General features: G+C 33.6%; 1 protein-coding gene across 3 annotated transcripts in view; it reads right to left on the reverse strand.

Moving 5' to 3' along the window:
* The window catches only part of LRBA (LPS responsive beige-like anchor protein), a 763,816-nt gene that overhangs the window by 198,645 nt on the left and 538,502 nt on the right, over positions 1–26,669 (reverse strand). For all 3 annotated transcript variants that reach the window (XM_024245927.3, XM_054553557.2, XM_054553558.2), the window contains 4 exons: positions 24,607–24,724; positions 22,171–22,273; positions 6,212–6,327; positions 2,170–2,282 (listed from right to left, as the gene is read on the reverse strand). In XM_024245927.3, coding sequence (XP_024101695.2) covers positions 2,170–2,282; positions 6,212–6,327; positions 22,171–22,273; positions 24,607–24,724 — 450 coding nt within the window. The remainder of the gene's footprint in view (positions 1–2,169; positions 2,283–6,211; positions 6,328–22,170; positions 22,274–24,606; positions 24,725–26,669) is intronic.

Genomic DNA, 26,669 nt, shown 5'->3' on the forward strand with positions numbered 1-26,669 from the left:
GTTCCAATTTTCCACATCCGTGCCAACACTTGTGATTTTCTGGGTTTGTTTTCATTAACAATCTTCCTAATGGTTGTGAAGTGGCATCTTATTGTGATTTTGATTTACATTTCCCTAATAATTAGTGATGTTCATTTTCATCTCATTGGCCACTTGTATATCCTCTTTGGAGAAATGTCTATCAGGTTCTTTACCCATTTTTGAATGTTGTTGAGTTTTAGGAGTCTCTACATATTCTTGACATTAATCCCTTATTAGACATGTGATCCATGAATAAGGCTTTCCTCTGAAAATTAAAACTCCCTTTTAGAGTTCAGTAAGTAGATATAGAAACTGGTACAATTTCTTAGCTCTAAGCACTATACTAGGCACAAGAGATACAGAAATTAACAAAACAAAATCTTTGTATTCAATGATTTTGCTTAATAGGGAACACAGAGAAGAAAATGTTAAAATTATAATAAATTATTAAATGTATGATAACAAGTATATGGAAAGTACCCTGGGAGTTCAAATTTCTAGATAAAGAGAAGAGCCAACAGCCAAAGCACAAGAGGTGAACATGAGGCATTACAGGATCAGATGATACAGCAAAGATGGGGACAGAGACAGAAGACGTGGTAATAAAACAGACAATGGCTAGATCCTAAACACTATTGTTTGTCATGAGGAAAATGTTAACCTTCGTTTTGACATCCCCGGTAACTATTGTGATTGTCTGAACTGTGTGAAGATCCTATCCTGTGGATAGAGAGTAGGAATTACTCCTGAACATCTTCCTGGAATGAGTAAATAAGAGAACACACTCTTAGAGTCCCTGAGCTCTAAGTAAAGGACACTGGATATGTTGAGTGAACTTGTACTTCTCATGCTGGGATCTGCAGACACTGGGCAATGATCCTCTGACTGAGACTGTGAATCACTGAGAGCCTTGCATTTCTGCTACGATTGGGTGTTCAGTGGAGCTTTACATAAACACTTACCTGTGGCCTAAGATGGATTTAGAAGAGTTAAGGGAAAGGACTATGTATACCCTTGAAAAAAGTTAGTACTAACAGCAAGAAATCTGGTGTTTTGAGAATGTAAGAGTGACGTACAGGAATAAAGGACCAACACTGGATCAGGGTACAGACAGGGAAGAAGCAACAAAGAGTCTCCAGGTCAAAGATGTAGAAGACATAAACATTTGTTAGCTGTTCCTAGAAATTACTAAGGAAAGACGCTTTAGGAAAAAGACTGGATATCGTACTCACCTAAAAAATGAGGGTAGAGACTTTGTACTCAGACATTAAAGGAAATAGAATTCTGAATATAAATTGGAGGAATCAGTTTGAACTCATAATGTATTTCATCCTAAATTTTTTCCTAGCACCCTCTAAAAAAGGGATAGAAATAATGACAAATTCAGCAACAATAAGCAGAATAGACAAAACTGTGATCTCCAGATATTAATTCCCACTAGAAGAGGTCCCACTCGGGCTCCTCAAAGAAATAGATGATTCTGTATCTGGGCCAGAAAATATAAGGGTTAAGACTAGAGTGCCTTGTCATACCAGAGAGCATGAAAGTTATCAAAGACTACAAACAGTGTCAAAATGTCCCAGAAATAACTTCAAGAAGCTCCCCCTGGTCAAAGAAAGAACAACTGAACATCAGGAAATAACTGCAATGGATTGAAACATCAAATACATTGAAATCTATGAGTTCATAAAGATACTTTTTTAATAGTCAGTTGGATACCATTGGAGAATGCTAGGAATCAACTCAATAGTTTGAAAACTGTTATGTAAATTAACAGAAAAGAGAAAGAATTAAATTTCTATCCTGTCTTTTCTCTCCAGTGTACCACTTGATACCCCAGTAGTAGAAGAGGGGAAGTGTCTCTTTATAGAATGAGTCCCATAAATAAAAGTGATATTCTAAATACCACAATTTGGCAATGCTTACTAAATTAATGAATCCATGCACTGAATATCAGTGCTAACATCACAAAAGAGAAGTAGTGTTTATCATGCACATTAAATTTTTCCATTTGAAAATATGTTTAAGAGAATTATATTAAAGGTACGACTATATTTGAAAAAATTTTTTAAGTAAAATAACTAAAGACAATCCAATTTATTTTTATATGCAAGACAATTATATTTCAGATGATTACTGAGAAATTACCTTGGACAAATCTCTGAAGTTGGTGGGCAAGGTAAGATCCAGTTCTTCTGATTCATAATTAGTGATGACCCAAGGAAACACTGGATACTGATTTAAGTCATTATAACTCCGTCCTGATAGGGAAAAAAGTTACTTGTAATTTATAATTTTAAAAATGAAATAAACAGATTCAGTAAAATAATTTACTAAAAATAAGATTAACAATTTTTTATTGCCAGACATAGTTCTCAGTATCCATACTTTATCTCATTTAATCCTCACAACAATCCTATGAAATTGTATCATTTCCATTTCACAGATGAAAAAATTGAGTCACAAAAGGTTAGGTAACTTGCCCCACATCACGCAACCAGTAATGGTCAAACCATATTCAAATCCAGATTTTCTGGTCCTAAGTTTGTGTTCTTTTAAACTACATTCGACAATTTTTTTTATCACTTGAAAGCCTGCCCCAAATAAAATACTCTTTTTTAAAGACTTTAAAAAGCTATTTGTAATTCTCACAGTTTTTCAAAACAAGAATCCTTTCTCTACCATTAATAATCAACCAACTAAGCAATCAAGTTTAAATGACGTAACCCTGGTGGACATTCACCGGTCATCTATAAAATGAGGGCATTGCACTAAATAATTCTGAAATTTCTGTGGTAGTTTTCAAATCCTATAATCCTCTGAAAATAATGAGCAGTATTATCAATGTTGCTTCCTTACATGCCCAAATGTGGCCACATGCTCTTCTATACCTCTTTCTAATGACATTTTCAATGACATATTTAGCTTTATTAAAAATACAAATTACAGCAAAAGAGGAGGTAGTCCTTCTACATATGTACAGCAGTTTTTTGGATATTACCTTTGTAGGGAGGTAGCATAGTGGGTGAGATCATTGTTTCTGGAATCAAAATGCTGGTGTTTGAATCCCAGTTCCTATTTACTAGTCTATACATATTTTTAGTTAGATTTAACATGAACAGACTTTTATGGTGAACATATAAGAGAGACAAATATATTAATATTGTTTGAATTCCTTTATTATATATTCTATCATTTCCATTACTTTTTCTTTCTCAAATATATACTGATGTCATATCAATATGTAGCTGAATATTAAAGTAGTTCTCTGCACACACTCTTGGTATCTAAGCCTTTTTTAAGGTCTGATGTTTTTAACTTTTTATTTTACTCTATTCATCTTAGGCTTGAGGTCTATTAGGATTAACAAAGTTCATTTTTGGCTGACCTGGAACAGTCTTATAAAACATTATAACAATGACATTTTTAATTCATAGGTCATTAATGTCACTACATATTTCTATCAATAATTTTAATTTCTCCATAAAAAAATAACCAAACATAGCAGCAGAAAAAAAAATTTTATGCTCCCCCACTTCCTTCTCCTTCTGATTTAAATGTTGGTAAACAGTAAAATCATCTTGTCCCATCTACTTAAATAATAAGAAATAATTTTTTATTGTACCTAAAAAATGAAGAGTATGTACCTGCTCAGTGATTAGACTTAATTAAGTTAAACTCAATACACAGTTATTAAATATCAACTGATGGCCATTTGGGAAATGCGTCATGATATCATGAGAATCTATATGCGGCACAAATAATAATGTAAAAGAAATCTTAAATGAGACTTAACTCCACCCTCTAATGCACATTTTAAAAATCTAAAGCAAATGATCAATTCTGTATTTATGAAACATATACAGGGAATATACTTAAAAGACACTGCAGGCACAATAAAAGCTATTTGAGAACACATCATTTCATAAATGTTGTTCCATAATCATAACTGTGCATTCAACATGGGTTAATTGATGGACTACATGCAAAATATGTCCATTAAACTTGTTATATAAGTTTCCTCTCACTAATTAAACATTCTTTTAGTCACTAATTCTATAGTTTCTACTAAATTCAACATAACCATTGACATTTTCTTTATCCCTTTTGCTCAGCTGACTGAGATAAATTTCTAACAAAATTTAGAACTTTCAATGTGAGCCCCTCAACTTCCAATTCTTTGCAACATCCCCTCACTCTTTCCCATTACTCTAACAGGGTCTTTTCTTTGCTAAGAGTAATTGCTTCACCTGAGCTCTCAAACCTGTCTCCCTCATAACTTGAATTGTTACTTTTCTTCTCTCCTCCTCTTTCATCATTTCTCCTCTCGGCCCCAACCCATCCTCTCTTTAATAACACATTTAAAATAACCATAATTGGCCGGGCATGGTGGCTCACGCCTGTAATCCCAGCACTTTGCGAGGTGGAGGCGGGCAGATAACCTGAGGTCAGGAGTTAAAGACCAGCCTGGCCAACATGGTGAAACCCCATCTCTACTAAAAATACAAAAATTAGCCGGGTGTGGTGGCAGGAGCCTAAAATCCCAGCTACTTGGGAGGCTGAGGCAGAAGAATCGCTTGAACCTGGGAGGCAGAGGTTGCAGTGAGCCAAGATCGTGCCATTGCACTCCAGCCTGGGGAAGAGGAGAGCAACTCCGTCTCAAAAAAATAAAAAAGACCTGTAATTACATCTACAGTTACTATTTCATTTCAAACCATTCATTCTGAAGTCTCCCTCTCCACTCTGTAACATTTGACACAGGTGAAAATGCCTTCCTCCCTCTTTCACCTTGCCTCTCAAGACATCTGACTTACCTCAGTTCTCCTACTATATCTGCACATTCTAGGATCACTCATTCCTTTTTGTCCTTTACTAACTTTCCTTCTTTCTTCTCATATGCAAGAGAATTTCCCTGTCTTATCTCACTGCTTTCTGTATTATCTTCCTTGCTGATCTCACATCTCTCGGTGATTTCCTCTCTATGCAGATGAAATCCAATGTCCTAGTTCTAAGTTCTGAATATCCTCCTTGCCCTATACTTCCAAAAACTCTTTCTGATACCTTAACTTGAAAGTCTGCTGGCACAGTAAAATCATCATCTTTCCCTAGATCAAATTTTCTGACTTCTTTTTCCATTAATTGTACCATCATTTTCCCACTAACGCAGGCCAGAAGCCTGGAAGTCTTTTCAGATACTTTCTTCTCATTTACCACTTACATTCAGTCAGCTGCATATCAAATGGTTGGTGCCTTCTGAATTCTTATAGAATTTGTTCCTTCTTTTTTAATTCCCACTGATACCTAATGGAAGCCCTCATTACTACACACACACACACACACACACACACACACACACACACACACACAAAATTACTTCCTAACTTTACTTTCTGCCTAGTCTCTATCCACCCAAATTTATCTTACATACACAGCCTCCAAGTTAATTTTTGATGCAGCTCTAATATCACTTAGGTGCTCAAAAACTTCTAAAAGTTTCCCAATGAACTGACTGCTAACTCTTCAAACTGACAAGAAAATCGTTCTTCACACTAACATTCTTATTTTTTTCTTATATCTTTATGATATAAAGATATCTTATATATATAAGATATAAAGATATATATATATAAGATACAAAGAAGATCTTATTTTTTCATTATATCTTTATGAATATGTACTTCATGCACACAAAAATATACAGTATATACATAGATATACAAACTATACCATTCATTGCTCTCTAGGTATACTTTACATTTTCCCATCTTTGTATGTTTGCTTACGCTTTCAGTCTTACATGGAATGACATCTAACATTCCAACCACCTCCTCTGCTAGTCAAATAGTATCCATCCTTATACAACCATTGAAATCTTATTTTCCCCTTACTCCCACCAACTGGGTGAATATAATTTCCCTCTCTCCCTGTCCTTTTAATCACCACGGTACTTTGAATTTTTTACTGAATCTATATCCCCTTATTCTAGAATCATGTAAACATTCACATTTGTACTTAAAATGACTTCTATGAGAGTAAGCAACATACCTTATTCTCTTTGTATATCCTTTGTAGTATTCTAGTAGCAATAATGGCAATAAAACAAGCTAGTTATACCACTACTTAAAATAATCTAACAATTCAAATTAATAATGTATTGTCTAAAATAAATCAGTACATGGAATTAGGTTACCTGCTATCGTGTTGAGAAACATCAAGTACTCAAAATTAGAAATCTCTCTGTGTTGCCATCGCTGGGTCATATTAGAAGCCTTAAAAAGCTGACGTGGACTAGCTAATGAAATACGCCTGCAAGAAAAAGAATTCAATGTGATATGATTAATTATATCACAATAATAAATCATGAATTATCTGTGCTTATTCATTCATAATAATATCTATAATTCTGAAAAGTTCTATTCATGTCAGACTAATGAATACTAGAGAGGTTTCAATCTACAATTCATGGTTAAACAAATGATTTAGACTAGCCACAGACCTATTATACATATTCTATTCATTCAGGTAAGCTGTCATTACAGTGCCATTATAATGTACAGGTTCAATAAAAGTTGATTAATAACAGTATAATTAATAATTCACTGCTTTACTGATATAAAAAGAAGAAATTATAGTAGCTGGGAAGTGCATATAAAATTCTATTCACGTCTTTATTAATTGTAATAGTTATCTTAAATGAACACATTTTTACATTATAAATTTAAATATATTTGCATACACTTTGTATCAAAGAGAAGGGAGATTCTAAACTATTTAGGTGTCTGTTCATGGGGTAAAGAGAAATTTTTTTAATATAGCTTAATAGAAGACAAATTTTCCTGTGGCCTCCTAATGAAATGTAAACATCAGTGAATAGAACTGATCAATACAAACAGTGAGAAACAGATGGCAGAATTAGTTATTACATTCAAAGCCTAGAATCTCAGAGAAATGTGCCGTCACAGTTCTTTCTACCATAAAAAACAAGGTAATTATTTTATAAAAGGTTCACTGAAGTATGATTTTCATGCCATAAAATTTATTCAATTTGTACAATTCAGTAATTTTTAAAAAATATTTTGAAAGTTGTGAAATTATCACAATTCACTTTAGAAAATTTTCTTCATCTCTTCTCGGCCTTTTGGCTAAAATCAAGTGTAGAACATTTGCATCACCACAAAAATTTGCCTTGTTACCTATTTACAGATAATCTTCATTCCTATCCCCACCTACAGGCAACTAGGAATCTACTCTGTGTCTCTAGTAAACTCACCTTTTCTAGACATTTCAGATCAATGGAATCAAACATTAGTATGCAGTCTTTTGTATCAGGTTTCTTTCACTAAACATAATGTCTTTGAGGTTTATCAATATGGCAGCATGTATCCACAGTTCATTCCTTTTTATTGCTGACTAGTATCCCACTGTATATAGAATACAGCACATTTTGTTTATCTAGTTGATGGACATTTAACAGTTTTTGCTATTATAAATAATGCTACCATAAACATTGATGTATATATCTTTATATGAAAATATGTTTTGATTTCTTTTGGGTAGATTCCTAAGAGTGGACTTGCTAGGTTGTATGTTGAGTTTATCTTTAATTTTTTGAGAAACCACCAAATTGTTTTCCAAGGTGGCTATACCACTATATGTCCCAATCAATAATGTATACATTCATCTCCACATCCTTGCCAATACTTGCTCTTGTGTGTATTTTGATTATGACCATTCTAGTTGGTGTAAAATAGTAGTTTTAATGTATGTTGTTGAGCATCTTTTCATGTGCTGATTGGTCATTTGTATATCTTCGGTGAAATGACTAATCAAATCTTTTACTCATTTATTGAGCTGTTTGCATTTTATCACTGAGTTGTTAGAATTCTATATACATTCTAAATACAAGTCTGTGATAGTTAATTTTATGTGTCAGATTGACTGGATTAAGTGACCTTAGAGAGCTGGTAAAACATGATTTCTGGGTATATCTGTGACGGCATTTCCAGAGAGATCAGTACTTGAACCAGTGGGCTTAGTAATGCAGACTGCTCTCTCCAGTGTGGTGAGCATCATCCAGTCGATTGAGGACTGAATACAACGAGAAGGAGAAAGGGTGAATTCCCTCTCCTGCTCAAGCTGGGAATCTATATTCTCCTCCTCTTGGATAGCAGGAGCTCTTGGTTCTCTGTCCTTCACTTCTTACCCCATCCCTCTCTCCTTAGGCCTTCGAGCCTTGGGCTCAGTCATGGGCTCCCCTGGCCTTCAAATTAGGATTGAATTACACCACTGGCTTTCCTGGGTCTCCAGCTGTAGATGGTGTATCGTGGGATTTCTCAGCCTCCATGGTCATATAAGCCAATTCCTATAATAAATCTCCTCTTACATATCCATACATAACCTATTGGTTTTGTTTCTCTGGAGAATGCAGACTAATAAAAAGTGCTTTAACAGACACATGATATACAAATGTTTTATCAGTCTGTGGCTTATCTCTTCATTTACTTAGTGGTCAATTTTGAAACACAAAAGTTTTACATTTTGGTTGAGCCCAATTTCTCAATTTTTTCTTTTGTGGATTATGCTTTTAGTGTCACATCTGAGAACTATTTGCCTTTCCCAACATCAGAAAGTTTTTCTCCTATGTTTTCTTTCCGACATTTTATAGTTTTACTTCTCACATATAGGCCTATAATATATTTTGAGTTAATTTTTTTGACTGGTATGTGGTAAGCATCAAAATTTTCTTGTATGTAAACATCCAATTTTGTCCACCAATTGTTTAAAGCCTATCTTTTCCTCACTGAATTGTGTTGGCACCTTTACTGCAAAACAACTGACCACAAACGCAAGGATTAATTTCTGTATTGTCAATTCTCTTCCTTTAATTTATATGCCTATCTTTGTACAATTACCACAATTGAGGACTGAGTACAATGAAAATGAGGAAGGGTGAATTCCCTCAGTATCTTGATAACTGTGGCTCTACAATAATTTTTGAAATCAAGGTACGTCTTCCAATTTTGTTCTTATATTTCAAAATTGTTTCAGCTATTCTAGGTCCATTGCATTTCAACTTCCCAATTTCTCCAAAAAAGTCTATCAGGAATTTGATAGGGATTATACTGAATTTACAGATCTAGGGAAAACTACCCTATTAATTATATTGAATCTTCTGATCCATGAACATGGAATGTCTCCATTTATTAAGGTCTATTTTTAATTTCTCTTAAAAATGTTTTATACTTTTCATTGTACAAATCTTACGACCTGTAAAGAGGGCTACTTTCTGGGCTACTTTCTTTCTTCATTCCCAGTGCAGATATCTTTAATTTCTCCCTTCCTTCCTCTCTTTCTTCATTGTTGCACAAGCTAACATCTCCAGTGTAACGCTGAATAGACGTGGTAAAAATGGGAGGACATTTTTACCCTCCTAAACTTAGGGGGAAAGTATTCAGTCTTTCAACATTAAGTATGATGTATGTATTGGGAGCTTTTTGGTAGATGATTTTTGTCAGTTTGTGGAAAGTTCTTTAATTGAAAGTTAGTTGAGAGTTTTTAATCATGAATGTGTTGAATTTTGTCAAATGCTTTTTTCTGAAATGATAGTAAGCTTTTTCTGCTTTATAAATATTGGTGCACAACATAAACTGATTTTCAGATTTAAATTAACTGGCATTCCAGTGATAAAACCCACATGAACATTTTATAAATCCTTTTTATATACTGCTGAATTTGGTTTCCTAAATTTTGTTTTAAAAAATTGTGTTTGTGTTCAGGAGGGAAATTGGCCTATAGCATTTTTCTTGTTAGTTTTCCTGTAATGTCTTTGTCTGGCAGTGGTATTGGGGTGACTGACCTTATAGAATGAGTTGCAAGTGTTTCCTCCCTCCTATCTTCTGGATGAGTATGTGAAAGATTTATATCATTTCTAGTTTAAATATTTTATTGCATTAGCCAGTAAAGACAACTGGGTCTGGGCTTTTCTTTATGGAAAGATTTTTAAATTAATAATTCATTTTATTTATGTGTTATAGGTCTATTCAGATTTCCAATTTCTTTTTGAGCCAGTTTTGGCAATTCTGTTTTTCTAAGAATTTGTCCGTATCATTTAAGTATCTAATTTGTTGGTGTGAAGTTGTTCATGATATTCCTTTCTACCCCTTTTAATTTCTGTAGGCTCAGGCTGGGCTTGGTGGTTCACACCTGTAATCCCAGCACTTTAGAAGGTTGAGGTGGGAGGATCACTTGAGCTCGAGTTCGAGGCCAGCCTGGGCAACATAGGAAGACCCTATCTCTACAAAAAAAAAAAAAAAAAAAAAATCAAAATATTAGTCAGACATGGTGGCATGTGCCTGTAGTCTCAGCTACTCAGGAGGCTGAGATGGCAGGGTGGCTTGAGCCCAGGAGTTTGAGGCTGCAGTGAGCTATAACTGTGCCAAGTGCACTCTAGCCAGGGCAGCAGAGCAAGATCCTGTCTCTACAAAATAAAACAAACAGGAAAAAAGAATGCTCAATAGTCATGTCTCTACTTTCACTTCTAATTTAAGTAATTTGTGTCATCTTTCATGGTTAGGTTAAAGTCTGTCAATTTTACTGATCTTTGCAAAGAATCAACTTTCATTTCATTGATCTTCTTCAGTGTTTTTGCTTTATGTTTCATTGATTTTTGTTATAATCTTCATTACTCATTTTTTTCGACTTGCTTTACATTTAGTTTGCTCTCCTCTACTGTCTAACAGTAGAAGCATAGGTTATTGATTTGAGGAATTTATTTCAGATATGGGTGTTTAAAGCTGTAAATTTTCACTTAATACTACTTTAGCTGCATCTCATAAATTTTGATATGTTATACCTGTGTTGGATATAAGCATCCAAATTAGTATGCTTCTCAGTCCCATGGGAGGAAGAGTTGCTGGCCACAGAAGTAACCAAAAGCACTAATAGCTACATGGCAGAGACATGGCAGAATGTGTGAGGACAAAAAGAAAGATGCCCCCAAACCCAGGCACTCTCTAGGTTCTGGGAGGTATATAGAGGAGGAAGTGGTGCAGACCAAGGAGCACGGAATCAAAAAAAATGAAGCCCCCTCCACCACCACCACTCTAGCCACACGGCCTAAGCTCACTCCCTTCTCTGTACTTCTCTAAGCTTCTAACTGCAAAATAACATATCTCCTGGTAGCTGTTATAACCCCTGATATGCATGTATTAAACTCCTTGGTTAGTGCTCCTATAGAAAAAAGGAAATGCCTGAAAACAAGTGATAGGGTTGGGCAAAACTTGCAGTGAAACAGAAAAACTAAAATGAAAACTATTGTTGGTGGCACCTTTGGGCTGACTCAATATATTTTTGTTACGGCTTAAAACTGGTATCTGTGTGTATATGCTTGTACCGTAAGTGCTCCTGGGTGTCAGAAAGAATATTCCAGATCAAGAACCACCACAGGCTGAAAACTGATAACAGGACTAATTCTCTTGCTGATTGCCATCAGTGGTGAGTCAGGATTTAGCACAATAGTCTCTATCCTCTCACATCCTACTGGCTGACAAGTCAGAACATTTAGTCTTAATGGCCCTGACTTGTAGTGTTATCACAACTAAACCAAAAGGAGTAGCTCATAAACGCCAACAAAATTCAGGGTCCTGCTTGCCAAGTAAAGCTTCTTGATATTGTGTGGGCAAATTCACAACATTCAATCCTCTGGAGGTCAAAAGCTGCTGTTGCTAAATGTGATGGACAGTTTTCAGTCTATGTCTTACTGATTTCTCATCAGATATTTTCATGTTTAAAAACTACCATCCCTTGGTGATATGGTTTGGATTTGTGTCCCCACCCAAATATCATGTCAAATTGTGTATCAGTCCACTCTCCCACTGCTATAAAGAACTGCCTAAGACTGGGTAATTTACTAAGAAAAGAAGTTTAATTGACTTATAGTTCCACATGGCTGGAGAGGCCTCAGGAAACTACAATCATGGTGGAAGGCAAAGAAGGAAGCACCTTCTTCACAAGGCAGCAGTCGGGGTGGGAGAACCAAGAAAAAATTAAACCATCAGATCTCGTGAGAACTCACTCACTATCATGAGAACAGCATGGGGGAAACCGCCTCCATGATCCAATCAGGTCCTCTGTTGACATGTGGGGATTATAATTTGAGATGAGATTTGGGTGGGGACACAGAGAAAAACCATATCAAATTGTAACCCCCAGTGTTGGAGGTGGGGCCTGGTGGGAGGTGATTATATCATGGGGTAAATTTCCCCCTTGCTGTTCTCATGACAGTGAGTGAGTTTTCACAAGATCTGGTTGTTGAAGAGGTGTGACACCCCCCTCTCCCTGCTTCTTCCTCATGCTCCTGCCATATAAGATATGTCTGCTTCCCCTTCACCTTCTACCATGATTGTAAGTTTCCTGAGGCCTCTCCAGCCATGCTTCCTTATAGCCTGAGGAAACATGAGCCAATTAAACCCCCTTTCTTTATAAATTACCCCGTTTCAGGTATTTCTTTATAGAGGTACCAGAACAGACTAATACAGTTGGCATCATATTTTCCTGGATTTCCTGTCTTTTGAGCCACTCCTGTTTTTGCTCTTAGTGTTGTTGTTTTTGGGAGGGCAGGGATGTCCTGTTTCCCTTACCTAACCTTTACATGTTGAGGTTTTCCGGATGTAGCCCTAGTTCCTCTTGGCATTCTACAATCTCTCCCCCGATGAACTCATTCCCTCTCTTGGCTTCAAATTTCATCTATATGGTAGTGATTCTCAATTACTAGGCCTTTCTTTTGAGCTCTCAACATACCACCTTATATCTAGCTTCCTATTCAACATTTCAATCTGGATGTCTCTCAGGGGTTCTAATTTCAAGGACCTAAAATTAAACTTCTTTTCTGTCCATCCACCTCCTCCCCACAACCCCAGCCATGGGGATGGAAGGATGTTTATATAAATACTGTTTGTCCATTATTCCTAATCCCAGTAAATACCACTGAGCAGCTCAAGCTGAGACTTGAGTATTGACTAAACATATTGAATATCTCCCTTTGTCATCACCCCCCAAATCTCTGAGTTTTATAAATTATATCTCTTAAAAATCTCTAAACAAGAATGTCTCTCTTCAGCTACATTATCAACATCACATATCATCCAAATGTCTTCAATAGGCTCCGGTCTTATATAAATAACACCCTCTTCCTAATATCACTAAGTTCCAGTGATACTTGCTTTCCAACATTTCTTAGAACACTAGAAGCCCCCTGCCTTGCCTCAGGGCCTTTGCATATACTGTGCCTTCATTCAAAGAATAGCTGGTTATATTTCTTCAAATCAAAACTTAAAAGTCACATAGGAAGATATTCCTGGTTATCTTATCCAAAGCAACCCATCTCTACTCTACTAATCACTACTACAACACTCTAATTATATCCTTCCTGTCACTTATCACAGCTATTTAGTTTACATATTTGTTTTAAAAATGTATGAGTAAAATGGTTTCTATCTTGTACACGGCTGAGTGCTTGACACATTGTAAGTGAAAATCTATTTAAGAAACTGATTAATAAATTAAGACTTATAGGCTGGGCACGGTGGCTCATGCCTATAATCCCAGCACTTTAGGAGGTTGAGGTGGCAGGATCACTTTAGCCCAGGACTTTGAGATCAGCCTGGACAATGGAGCAAGACGGCATCTCTCAAAAAAAAAAAAAAAAAAAAGGACATCTAGCTTTAACTGTGGGAGAACATTACAAAACATTCCCAGGTATGAAAACATATACTAGGTGTGATAAACAAAACTTTTCTAAAATAAAGAGATAATTTGTAGAAAAAGACTTTTTAACTAATATAAGGAAATCTACTATGCTCCTCTGGACTGCTTCTTCCTGAACTCTGAAATCCTCATTAAATTATAAAAATTATCTAATCAAAAGCATTACCGGTATTGTAAGGCAACATGGCTTATAATCCAGAAGGACCATTTTATTTGCCCCATTTACATAAAAGTTGTGACCTGTGGTGGTTTTGAAATACATCCTCAAGAGGTAGAGCTTAATTCCCCTCCCCTGGAGTTTGGGCTGTATTTAGTGACCCATTTGTAAACGAATACAATGCAGCAGAAATGATGGTGTATAACTATCAAGAGTAAGTAATTTTAAAAAATTGGGGCTTCTGCTTCATTCTCTCTTGGATCACTCGCTCTGCAGGAAGCCAGCTCCCATGTCATGAAACACTCCAGTAGCAGATGGAAAAACTGACTCGGTAAAGAACTGAGGCCTACTGCTAAGGAGCACATGAGAGATTCCTTTGACAGCCATCCAGCCAGAGGCTGGCTGTAGCTACTACTAACATCCTAGCTGATGTTTGTGCATTCTATCGCAATTGCATTTGTAATAGGATACTACCTTAAAATTTAAAAATAAACACTGATCAAAAGTAGCTCAAATCAATACCAAATTAGGTATGCTAAAAGTAAACTGTAGGTTTCCACCACTAATATGTTTCAATCAACAGAAAAATCCCAGTGTTCGCTCTTTCCAGTTCTTAAATTAGTTAACTAAATTGTATTGATGATGAATCAATACCTACTATGAAAGGAAATAATTAGTAATTATGCTATTTCAATGTAGTCCCAGCACACAGGAGAAAGATGCATACGCCTACACTCTCCCTATACCCTATACCATGAGAGATATTTTGCCATTTTAACATTTCTCTCAGAGACTTATTAGGTTACTTTCAACTATATAAATACTAGTTATTAAGTCCACACATTCAAATACAAAACTAATATGTGAATTCTGATTTACCAGAGGCTACACATACAGGTTTTAATTAAATATAGTTACAAAATCCTTAATCTATAGATTTAATATTTATATTAAATAAAAAATTGTATGATGTAATAGAGCAAAATCCAATCATTTTTATCAAAATGATTAAAAGTTTCAATCAGATTTATCACGTGTATATTAAATAATGCTATAGTACATACTAAAATGATTGTAATAAACAGTTTTTTAAAAAAGCATCACATGTACAGATGTAATAAGCACTTTTGGCTTAGGTATTTTTAAATATGCTTAGAAAGCTTATCTTTCAATAATTGTGATTGGAATATAATTAATTTTTTATATTTAATTAAGCAGTTTTACATAGATGTAATAATTGTACATATTTATGGTGTACACAGTGACGTGATATACATAAGACATAGTGATCAGATCAGGTAATTAGGACATCCATTATCTAAAACATTTATCATTTACTTGTGTTAGCAACAGTCAAAATCCTTCTCCTAGCTATTTGAAACTATGTATTACTGCTAACTCTAGTCATCCTACAGTGTTATATAGAACTTTAGAATTTATTCCTCAGTCCAGCTCTTATTTTGTATCCTTTAACAAATCTCTCCCTATATCTCCCTCCCCACTATCCTTTTGATCCTCTAGTATCCACTGTTCTACTTTTTACTCATATGGAGATTAACCTTTTGGTAGTTTCTACATATGAGTAAGAACATGCAGTGTTTAACTTCCTGTGCCTGGCTTATTTCACTTAATATAGTGTCCTCCAGTTCCATCCATGCTGCCACCAATGATAAGATTCCATGTTTTTTTATGGCTGAATAGTATTCCATTGTGTTTATATGGCACCTTTTCCTTATCCATTTATCTGTTGCTGAACACCATTGATTCCATATCTTCGATAGTGTGAACAGTCCTGCAATAAACATGGGGGTGCAGATGTCTCTTCAATGTACTGATATCCTTTCGTGTGGATAGATGCCTGTAGTGGGAACTCTGGATCACATGGGAGCACTATTTGTGGTTTCTTGAGGAAGAGATATAATTTAATGCATTATATTAAATGTATAATATTTGTCAAACTTAAGTGTACAATTTGATGAGATTTGAATATATATATATGTTTCTGTAACCACCACCACAACCAAGATACACTCTAAAAGGTCCCTCATAACCCTCTGCAGCTAATTCCCTTGCCCCAACTCTTGGCCCCGGTAAGCAATAATCTGCTTTCTGTCACTGTGTAGTTTTGCTTTTTCAGTAATTTCATATAAATAAAACCACAGCCTATGGCTATGATGTATGGAGCCCGTAATGTTTAATTTCTTTCATTTAGCACAACACTTTTGAAATTCATCCATGTTGTTGCATGTATCAGTAGTCGTTTCCTTTTTATTTCTGAGTGGTATTTCATTTATTCCAGTGTATAGAGGTACTGCAATCTGTTTAGCCACTCACAGTTGATGGACATCAGAAATGTTTACAATTTGAGACTAGAAAAAAACTGCTATTAATATTTGCTTAAAAGTAAATGTGAATATGTATGTTTTCATTACTCTTGATAAATGCCTAGGAGTGGAATTAGTATGATATACATTAAGTTCCTAACCTATACATCCTCATTAACTTTACACATTCTTTGTTGTTGTTTTTGAAAATCAAGTTTGTTGAAGAATAATTTACATAGAGAAAAATTCATTATTTTTAGGTGTACGATATAATGAGTTTTCTAAACATACAGGGTTGTGTAAGAACAATTATGACATGGAATAGTTCCATGATCCCCAAAAGTTCCTTTTATTCTCCCTTGTATGCACTTCCTCCTCTTTTCCCATAGCTCCTAGCAATCATTGTTCTGTTTTCTGTCCCTAACAGTTATGCTTTTTCCAGAATGTCATATAAATGGAATCATACAACATGCAGCCTTTTGTTTTGGCTTTGTACGCCTAGTATAATATTTTCAAATTCATCTGTGTTGTTGCATGTATTAGTACTTCATTCCTTTTTATTACTAAGTACTATATAGATTCCATTGTATGGATTTATCACAGTTTGTCCATTTACCAGTTGATAACCATCTTGGTTATTTCCAATTTTTGTGATGAATATGGCTGCTATCAATATTCATGAAGCAGTCATTGCATGAACATATATTTTCATTCCTCTAGGGTAGGAGACCTAGAGTGAGACTCCTAGGATGCATGGGAAAGTGTATGGTTAATTCTACATGAAACTGCCAAATTGTTTACAAAGAAGTCGTACCACTTTACTTTCCCATGAACAACATGTGAGGTTCCAGTTGCCTTGTATACTGCTCTTGGTATTGTTAGATTTTTAAAAAGTTATTCGAATAGGTATGTCATGGGATCACACTGTGGTTTTAATCGGAATTTCTCAGATGACTAATAATGTTTGGCATCTTTTCATGTGTTTATTTGGTATCTATATCTATTCTTTGTTGAAGTATCTGTTCAAAACTTACTTTTTTTTTTTTTTTTGTAGCAAGCTTATCTTGCTATGTAGTATGTTTCCTACATATCCTGGATGTAAGTCCTTTATCACACATAAGTTGAACAAATACTTTAATCCAGTCTGGCATATATTTTCATTTTCTTAAAAGTTGGCATTTCAAAGCAAATGTTTTTTATTTTAATGAAACCAATTAAAGATTTAAAGAAATATTTACCTAATTCAAGGTCACAAAGATTTTTCTCCTATGTGTTCTTTCAAGAAGTTCTACTTTTAGCACTTATGTTTGTCTACACTACATTTTTTTCTGTTACATTTTGAGTTAATTTATATGTAAAGTTAAGGGGTGAGGTTCTTTTTCTTTTTGGATATGGATAAACAATTGTTCATCATCATTTGTTAAAAAGATCATTTCCCCCCCAGACATACCTTGACATCTTTGTCAAAAATCAAATTGATCATATATGTTTGAGTCTATTTCTGGACTCTGTCATAGTCCATTGGTTTATATGAGTCTATCCTTAAATAACAAGCTATCCTAATGAATGTCATTTTATATTATTTGTTTTTTTTCTCAAAATTGTTTAAACTATTCTGGATATTTACAATTTCACTTAAATTTTAGAATCAGCTTGTCAATTTCTCTTTTTTTCCTTTTTTTAAATTAAAAAAAAATAGAGATGGGGTCTCCCTATGTTGCCCAGGCTGGTCCTGAACTCCTAGGCTCAAGTGATTCTCCCATATGGGCTTTCCAAAGTGCTGAGATTATAGGTGTGAGCCACCATGCCTGGCCATCTTGCCAATTTCTTTAAAACAGAAAGAAAGAAAGATAAAAAAAGGCTGCTCAGATTTTGGATAGAGCTGCTTTGGACCTCAGATCAATTTTGGAGAAAACTGACATCTTAATAATATTGAGTATTCTAATCCATGAGCGTAGTATAGTACAACTCTCCATTTTTAAGTTTTAGTTCTCCAAAACAGTTTTATAGTTTTCAGTGAGTAGGTCTTATAAATACATTTTCAAATTTATCTATATGTATTTATTTTTTGATAGTATTTAAACACTAGTTTTAATTTTAATTTCTGATTGTTCATTGCTAGCATACAGGGATAAAACTGAGTTTTATATACTGACCCAGTATGCTATGAACAGCTAAATTCATTTATTAGTTCTAACAGTTGTTGTTGTTGTTGTTTTCCTCATAGATTCCCTGGGACTTTCCATATAAACATTCAAGAAGGTATGCTAAAAAAACTATTTTATTTCTTCCTTTCCAATCAGGATGTCTGCAGTTCCCATTTCTTGAAAGGCCTTTGTATGCATTTGGTGTTCAGGTAATGCTGGTCTCATATAATGTTTTTGGCAATTTAACCTCCTTTTCTATTTTTTGCAAGAGTTTGTGTAGAAATGGTATTATTTCTTCATTAAACATTTGATAGAATTCATCTGAACTACAAGTTTTCTCTGAGGTAAGGTCTTTTACTACAATTCAATTTCCTTTGTAGAACTATTAAGGTTAACCATTTCTTCATTAGTGATATTTGATAGTTTGTGCCTTTCAAGAAATCTATTTCATCTAAGTTGTCTAATTTAGTAGCATAAATTTGTTCATAATATTTCTTTATTTTTCTTTTAATATCTGTAGTGACGTTCCCTCCCTTATTCTTAATATTTTTAATTTGTGTCTTCTTTCTGCATCTTTGCTATTTACTATTAATACATTTATTAATCTTGTCAAGAGACAGCTTTCATTACATTGATTTTTTTCTCTATCATTTATTTCTATTATTTTTTTCTTTCTTCAGCTTACTTTGACTACATGTGCTCCTCTTTTTTTCCACATTCTTCAGATTGAAGCTAAGATCATTGATTTTAGGCAATGATCCTCTCCTCCTCCCCTCCCCCTTACCCTCTCCCTTCTTAAATAAAATCATTTAATGCTATAATTCTACATTAGGCACTTCTTTATCTTCATGTTAAACATTTCTATAGGTTGTGCTGTTATTTTCAATTAGTACACTATTTCTAATATCCCTTATAATTTCATCTTTGGCCCATGTTTTATGTAGAAGTGTGTTAATTTCCAAATTTCAAGAGATTTTCCAAAAACCTTTCTGTAACTGATTTCTGGTTTGTAATTAACCAGAGATCCAAGATCTCAATCTTTCTAAACATTTTGAGACTTGTTTTAGGGGTGAATATGGTCAATGTGCTAAATGGTCTATGTGTATTTAAAATGAATGTATTTTGTGCAGTTGACTAAAATGTTTTATACATGTGACACAGATCAAGGTGGTTAATAATGTTCCAGTCTTCAGTACACTTACTGATTTTTTGTCTACCTGTTCTCTAAATTACTGACATAACAGGGAGAGGTTGTCTATATTTCATTCCACTTCTATCCATTTTTGTCTTATGAATTTTGAAGCTCTATTTTTAGATGTATGTAAATTTAAGATCATCACCTTGATGAACTGGTTCTTTTATCATTATGATATGTCACTTTTTCCTCTGATAATATAATGCTCTGTCTGGTAATTTGATAATTGTTATGGGTTGAATTATGACTCCTTAAAAGTCATATATTGAAGAGCTAACTCCCAGTACCTCAGAATGTAACAATTTGCAGAGAGAATATTTTCAAGTTAAAATGAAGTCATCAGGGTGGGCCCAAGTCCAATATGGCTGGTGTCTTTGTAAAAGAGGGGAAGCTGGACACAAAGACACACATAGAGGGAAAACAATGTGAAGAGACATAGGGAGAAGAGAGGCATCTAAAAACCAAGGAGAGAGGCCTGGAACAGATCCTTCCCTCATAGCTCTCAGAAGGAACCAACACTGATGAAAACTTGATTTTGAACTTCTAGCCTCCAAAACTGTCAGACAACACATTTCTGTTGTTTAAGCCACCAAATTTGTGGTACTTTGTTATGACAGCCCTAGAAAACTAATATAGTAATGATATGACTAGCTGGCTGTTTTTATTAAGGTAGTGTTTGCATGGTATACCTTTTTCTGTCCATTTACCTTTAACGTATAAATGTATTTATATTTAAATGGGGCTTCTTGGTTGCCAGAGGCAGAGGAGTGGGGGAAATGGGAAGATGTGGTCAAAGTGTATAAACTTTTCATTGTAAGATGAGTAAGTTCTGGGAATCTAATGTTTAATATGAAGATTATAGTTCATAATATTAAATTGCATATTTAAATTGCTAAGAGAGTAGATCTTAAGTATTCTCACCACAGACACACACACAAAGGTAACTGTGAGGGATGGATATGTTAATTAACTTGAATGCAGCAATCATTTAACAATGTATATATGTATCAAATCATCATGAGGTAGACCTTAAATATATGTAATTTATATTTGTGAATTACAACCCAACAAAGCTGGAAAAAAATACCTACTGAAAAAGAAAAAAAAGGGTGGGTTTCCTCTAGGTAGCACATAAATGAGTATTGCTTTTTTATGCTATTTGGTTTTTTCCTCCTTTAAATTATATAGTTTAGGCAAATAGTACTTCAAGGTAGCATAATATTTTTTATTATTTTTTAAATAAGACATTGGTCATAAAACTTGAAATAAAAAATACATAAATAATTTTACCATAGCATTTTTTATAATAATGAAAACATGGAAATAAAGCAAATCTTCAGCAATGAGGGAATTACTCAATTTTGATATATTCATATTTCAGACTATTAGCAACCAATAAAAATTATGGTGTTTTTTGTCTTGTATACATCACAAAATAGCTAATTTGAGCAAATTAATATATCCATTACCTCATATATTCATCATTTTTTGTAATCTACTCTCCACAATTTTTAAGAAAACAATATGCTGTTACTAACTACAGTCACTATGCTGTAAGACAGATCTCTTCAACTCTTCCTCCTAACTAAAATTTTGTATCCTTTGACCAACATCTCCCCAGTCACCCCACCCCTAACCTCTACCCTTGGTAACCACGTTTCTACTCTCTACTTCCATGAGTCTAACTTTTTTAGATTTCACATATTTAGATCATACAGTATTTGTCTTTCTGTGTCTTGCTTATTTCACTTAACAGAATGTCCTCCAGTTCATCCATGCTATTGTAGACAACAAGATTTCCTTCTTTTTAAAGACTGAGTAGCATTCCATTGCATATATATATAACCAAAATTTCTTTATTCATCAGCTGATGTACACTTAGGTTGATTTCTGTATCTTGGCTATTGGGAGTAATACTGCAATGAAAACAGGAGTACAGATATCTCTTTGACATACTGTTTTCATTTCAGTTAGATATATACCCAGTAGTGGGATTGCAGGATCATGCGGTATTTTCTGTTTATATGTGTGTGTACCATTATGATATATATCGTGTGTATGTATATTTATACATACATATACCATTATGATATATATTATATATATGTATCTTTGAAAAGAATAGCAATTATATCGATATATATACTATAAATATCTTTCCTAAAAGGTTAGTATTTAAACTTTCCATAAAAGAGATAAAAAGTAAATCTTACAATATACACTTTTCTTGGGGTAAGGTTAGGCAATCTTTTATTTAATGATTATTTGCTAAGTATATACTCTGCTAGACACCATACCCTATGCTAGGGAAAACAGTATATTATAATGCAGTTTAGTCAAAAGAAAACTTAATAACTTAAAATAGTACATTATAATGCAGTTTAGTCAAAAGAAAATACTAATAATCATTATTTACTATGAAACATAAAACAGAAAGTTATAAATTTCAAAATAAGTGAGAACGTTAATACAGATTAACTTTAATAAGAATATTAATACTGGTTAATTATTACAACTATTAAGGCACATTACTTTCCCTAAGTTTCTCATATAAAAGAGTACCTGGTTTGAGGCAATCCAAAACTTGTTCCAACGCCAACACGAGGTAGATAGTTAACCACTTTCTTTACTGTTGCTGGGTCTGGGAAGTTGAACATTACAGCAACTACAACAAATAATTTTTAAAAATTAGAACACAGTATAACTTCCTTTCTGGAAAACTGACTCCTTGGTCCAATAAAATATTTACTTTTAATTCAGGTATCTATTAAATATAATTATTACTATATTCCTTTTATATAGTATATATCAAGTTTTAGTATTAATATGCCAGTGGTAATATTCATTTCACTTATAAACTCCCTTACCATAGACAGTGCTTTCCTAAATACTATTAGGAGTTATAACAGTTGATGTTGCATTGATGTGACATGAAGCTGAGATTATGAGACATGATAATAATAATGATAATGATAGCTGAGATAATGTGATATGCAGCTGCAACTTTAAATTTACAAAAATGAATTTTGGCAAGTCAAAAGTATTTCTAGGAATTTCCAGAAACAAATATTAAAAATTTAAGTTTATATAGTTAAACAACTAACACTAAAAAACCACCAATATAGCTATGAAATAATCAGTTACATTTATTTCCAATCATTAAGTTTTAAAACAGTCTTTTTACAATGTCTATATGTTTATCTTTCATATGTTCAAATGAGCAAATGTTCATATAATCCAAAACAATGTGTGACCTGAAGGAAAATTTTTCCTCTGTGGTTAAAAATTAAATTTAAATGCTTTCTCATCCTATTTCAATAATTTCACACACATGAGAATACCAAGAAGTACATGTTAATATGTAAACATATTTAGCATATAAATGTTAATTTATGAGAGTAATCTATAAATTTTTACCCATTTAAAGAACATGAAAGTAAAATCATACAATCATGAGAGAGTTTAGAAGATATTCATTTGGTCAGTCATGGAATTTTAACTTCAATATCAGAATCATATGTAAGCTACAAGCGCTCATCTAGAAGATGGTCCTTCTTCTCTACCAACCCTTAAAAAAAATTTAAAGCCAAAAAAAAAAATTTACCAATGTTCCTATAGTTTTTAAACACTGGCATTGCCAACATGTTTCAGGTATTCAGGTAAATAAGTAATCGATCATTCACTAAGCACCTATAACATATTTAGTAATGTCATAATATATACATACACACATAAGAACATATAGACACATAAGAATATATATAATGTATATTATATATAAGAATATATAATATTTAATTATATATAAGAATACATATATAATAATTATACATAGGAATATATTATATATATATATTCTTATCTGTGTGTGTGTATGTATCCTTTAGATAAGCCTACTTTACATATCCACTATTACACTGAATTCAGGGGGAAAAAATAAACAGAAGAAAAAAATCATTATAGGTTATGGCAGATGGTCAAGGCCATGAGGCAAAGGCAACAGAGTGACACACATATAAAAACAAGCATGCATAAGAAATTTCAAAGAAAGAAAATGAATGAGGATGAGCAAGTAATAAATATTCTAAGATTGAAGCCCCTTTGGGACAGCAAGGATGCGGACTGAAATAAAGTGTGAAACATTCTCTTGATTATTTGCCTAGAAGAATAATGTTTACATTAGAAGAAGAGGTATGTGCCAGGAGGAGATCAAATAGGAAGGGAAAAATCTTTTCCTAAAGAAATTTGTATTCCCTAAAGACAGATAATTTCATAAAGGAAAAACAAAATGTGTGTGTGGAATATAGGCAGTTATGTGTACCTTTAAAAATAAGAAACCATCAACCCATGTATATATAATGCAAGGAATATGTACAATAAATCAGTAGGTTTTACATATATTCCATTGTACGCCTCCACCCATATCAAATGATGCTTTTCCTTCAAGTTCAACTTGTCTCCCCTTCTTGTCTTCATGGATTTCACCAAGTTCCATTGTAAAACTGCAAATTAAATTTTAGTTCTACTTTCAAGAATGATGAAATACAGAGCAAACAGGACAGTTCAGTATCATTTTCTCATGGTTCCTTTATAAAAGCAATATATCACACAAAAGATTAAATAGATGTATGAATCGTTATTGTCCTCTCCTCTCCCCAAATGCAGCCACCTTCCATAAGGAATCTAAGTATCAAAGCAATGCTCAGGACATCAAAACTCCTCTTCAAGCTGATTAAATGGTTATGTATTCCTTATGTTTATAAAGCCTTATATCAATTTGTGATATGGTAAAACAAAGAAAAGAATTACAAATGATTCTATTAATAATCAAGGTGGGAAGAAACCATGAAGAAGAATTTGGTACAAAAAAAGAGGTCACTAGAACAGAAGGTGGGCTACAAATAACTATCTAAATTGAAGCAATATGGTACGTTCAAAAATGAAATCTTAAAGAGATGTAAGTTAGCTCTGTAACAATGTATTTCTGTAACATATTACCTCTGTTTGCCATAAAGATCTCCAGGGCTGTATTTTGCAAAAGATAACGACGAGAAAAGATTGATCGTATCTCTGTGAACAGCCATTTTCCATGCAGCCCTTCTGTATACGCCAAGATCTAATGAGGAAAAAAATAATCCCAGGTAAGTAACAATACTTGTTTTTTGTTGTTGTTTCTTTCCCCAATTAAAATAGAAAAGACCCTATTAAGAAAAATAACCTTTAAGAAAAAGGATTTAATAGTTAGACATAATTTGTAGATGAAGAAAATAAATTGTAATTTATAGAAAAGAAGCTTAAATTAAAAAGCAAAGTAAAATTATAAAACATTTAAGTATATATTTGGGCTTTTAAAAACAATGATATAATCTACTGCTTCTGAGGAAATACATATTGCATCATTTACTGATTGATTTTTAAACCATATTATGAAAAGTAAAACTTCAGATAAAATCTTAGAAACAAAAAGACCTAAAAAAATGCCATATATGCTTATAAATCACATACACAATTCAGTTTTACATGATTATAATTTGCCCAATAATGATTTTATATACATTATAATACAAATATATTAAGTTCATAACTTTAAAAAATGACACTTTTAAGGTCACTGTTAAGGTAACAGTCACTCATTCAGAAAGCACAAAGACTGACTATATAAGAGGTTAAGTATCATTTTGTCAGCTAAAGCTAAACACAAACCTGCAAATGAACTTAGCATAATTTCCCTATGGGGTAGGTGGTTGTCAGAGTAACTTGTTACAATTCTTGTCATCCCAAGTGACAGACAGAGTTGCTTAAAATGCTTTGCCAATTCAAAGTAATCCTGTCTTTAGTCCTAAGCCACTTTGTTGCTTTGATTCAAGTTTTGTTTTTCAAAAAGTTCATTTCAAAAGCTTAATTGCGAAAGCGTTAAGGGAAAACCAGACTCAGCATTTCTCTACACCTGTACTATACATAATACATAAGAAAATGAGATGCATTTGCTCTCAAAACCTGATATTCTATGAAAGCAAATTAAGTTTAAAAAATTAAGATATATATCTCAAAAGTAACCATTATTAAAAATTACAAATGAAACATTTGATTATGATACTATATGGTAGGAATAAAGATGGGATGAGCAAAGAGGAAAAATAACGAGTAGTAAAAATTTATCCTCCTCAAACTGTTTTGTCTTTACTCATTTTTATTTTCAAAATCCTAATGGCAAATAAATCTGCATTCTCCAATGCAGAATGTAGTTTTTTTGAAAAAAAAAAAAAAGTAACAAATCTTATTTAAGTCAGTAAGTATGCATTTCAGTCTTTCTACAAAAATGATTCTATTTCTGACACCACAGAATCTAGAAATAGAATGGGTATAACTCTAAGGGGGAGTGTTTCTTGAAAATACAAAACAAAAAGTTCAAAGGACAAGATAATCGTGTGTGCAGTTTTGAAATGGATGAGAGAGAAATCCTACTAATTCAGTAATATAATCAACGCCTATGTAAAATAAAGGTAAATGAACAGGAAAAGAGAGGACAAAAATATGAACATTACTTTCAGAGACTGCATGTATCCCTTTCTCTCACTTTGACCAGAGATACCACCAGTTGGTCTATGGCCCCAAGGTCTTCAGAGGCATCTATTTGTTCTCTCTTTTATTCTTACCTCTGAAGTCTACTATGACCAGAGGACCCTTCGCCTCAAATTTTTAAAATACAAATCAGATAACATCATTCCTATATTTAATAGTATCCAGTGACTTCCCATGACATATATAATAAACTCTTAAGCTCTTCATAACTGCATAAAGCCTCATATCTGGGACTGTCAGATGAGCTCAACTCATTCTTCCTCAGGGCCTTGTTTTGTCCTTGTTTTCCACTCTGCCTGGAATGTTCTCCCAAATCTCCACATGGTTCACTCATTCTCACATTTAGACTTCTCCTCTTATGTCACCTCTGCAGGAAAGCCACAGGATCCAAACCCCAGTTACTCTGTTAACAACTCATCCCACCCCAAACTTATCAGATTTTCTTCATAATACTTATTATTACCTGAAATTTTAAAAAT

Source organism: Pongo abelii, chromosome 3, assembly GCF_028885655.2.
Source record: "Pongo abelii isolate AG06213 chromosome 3, NHGRI_mPonAbe1-v2.0_pri, whole genome shotgun sequence".
Taxonomy (NCBI): Eukaryota; Metazoa; Chordata; class Mammalia; order Primates; family Hominidae; genus Pongo; species Pongo abelii.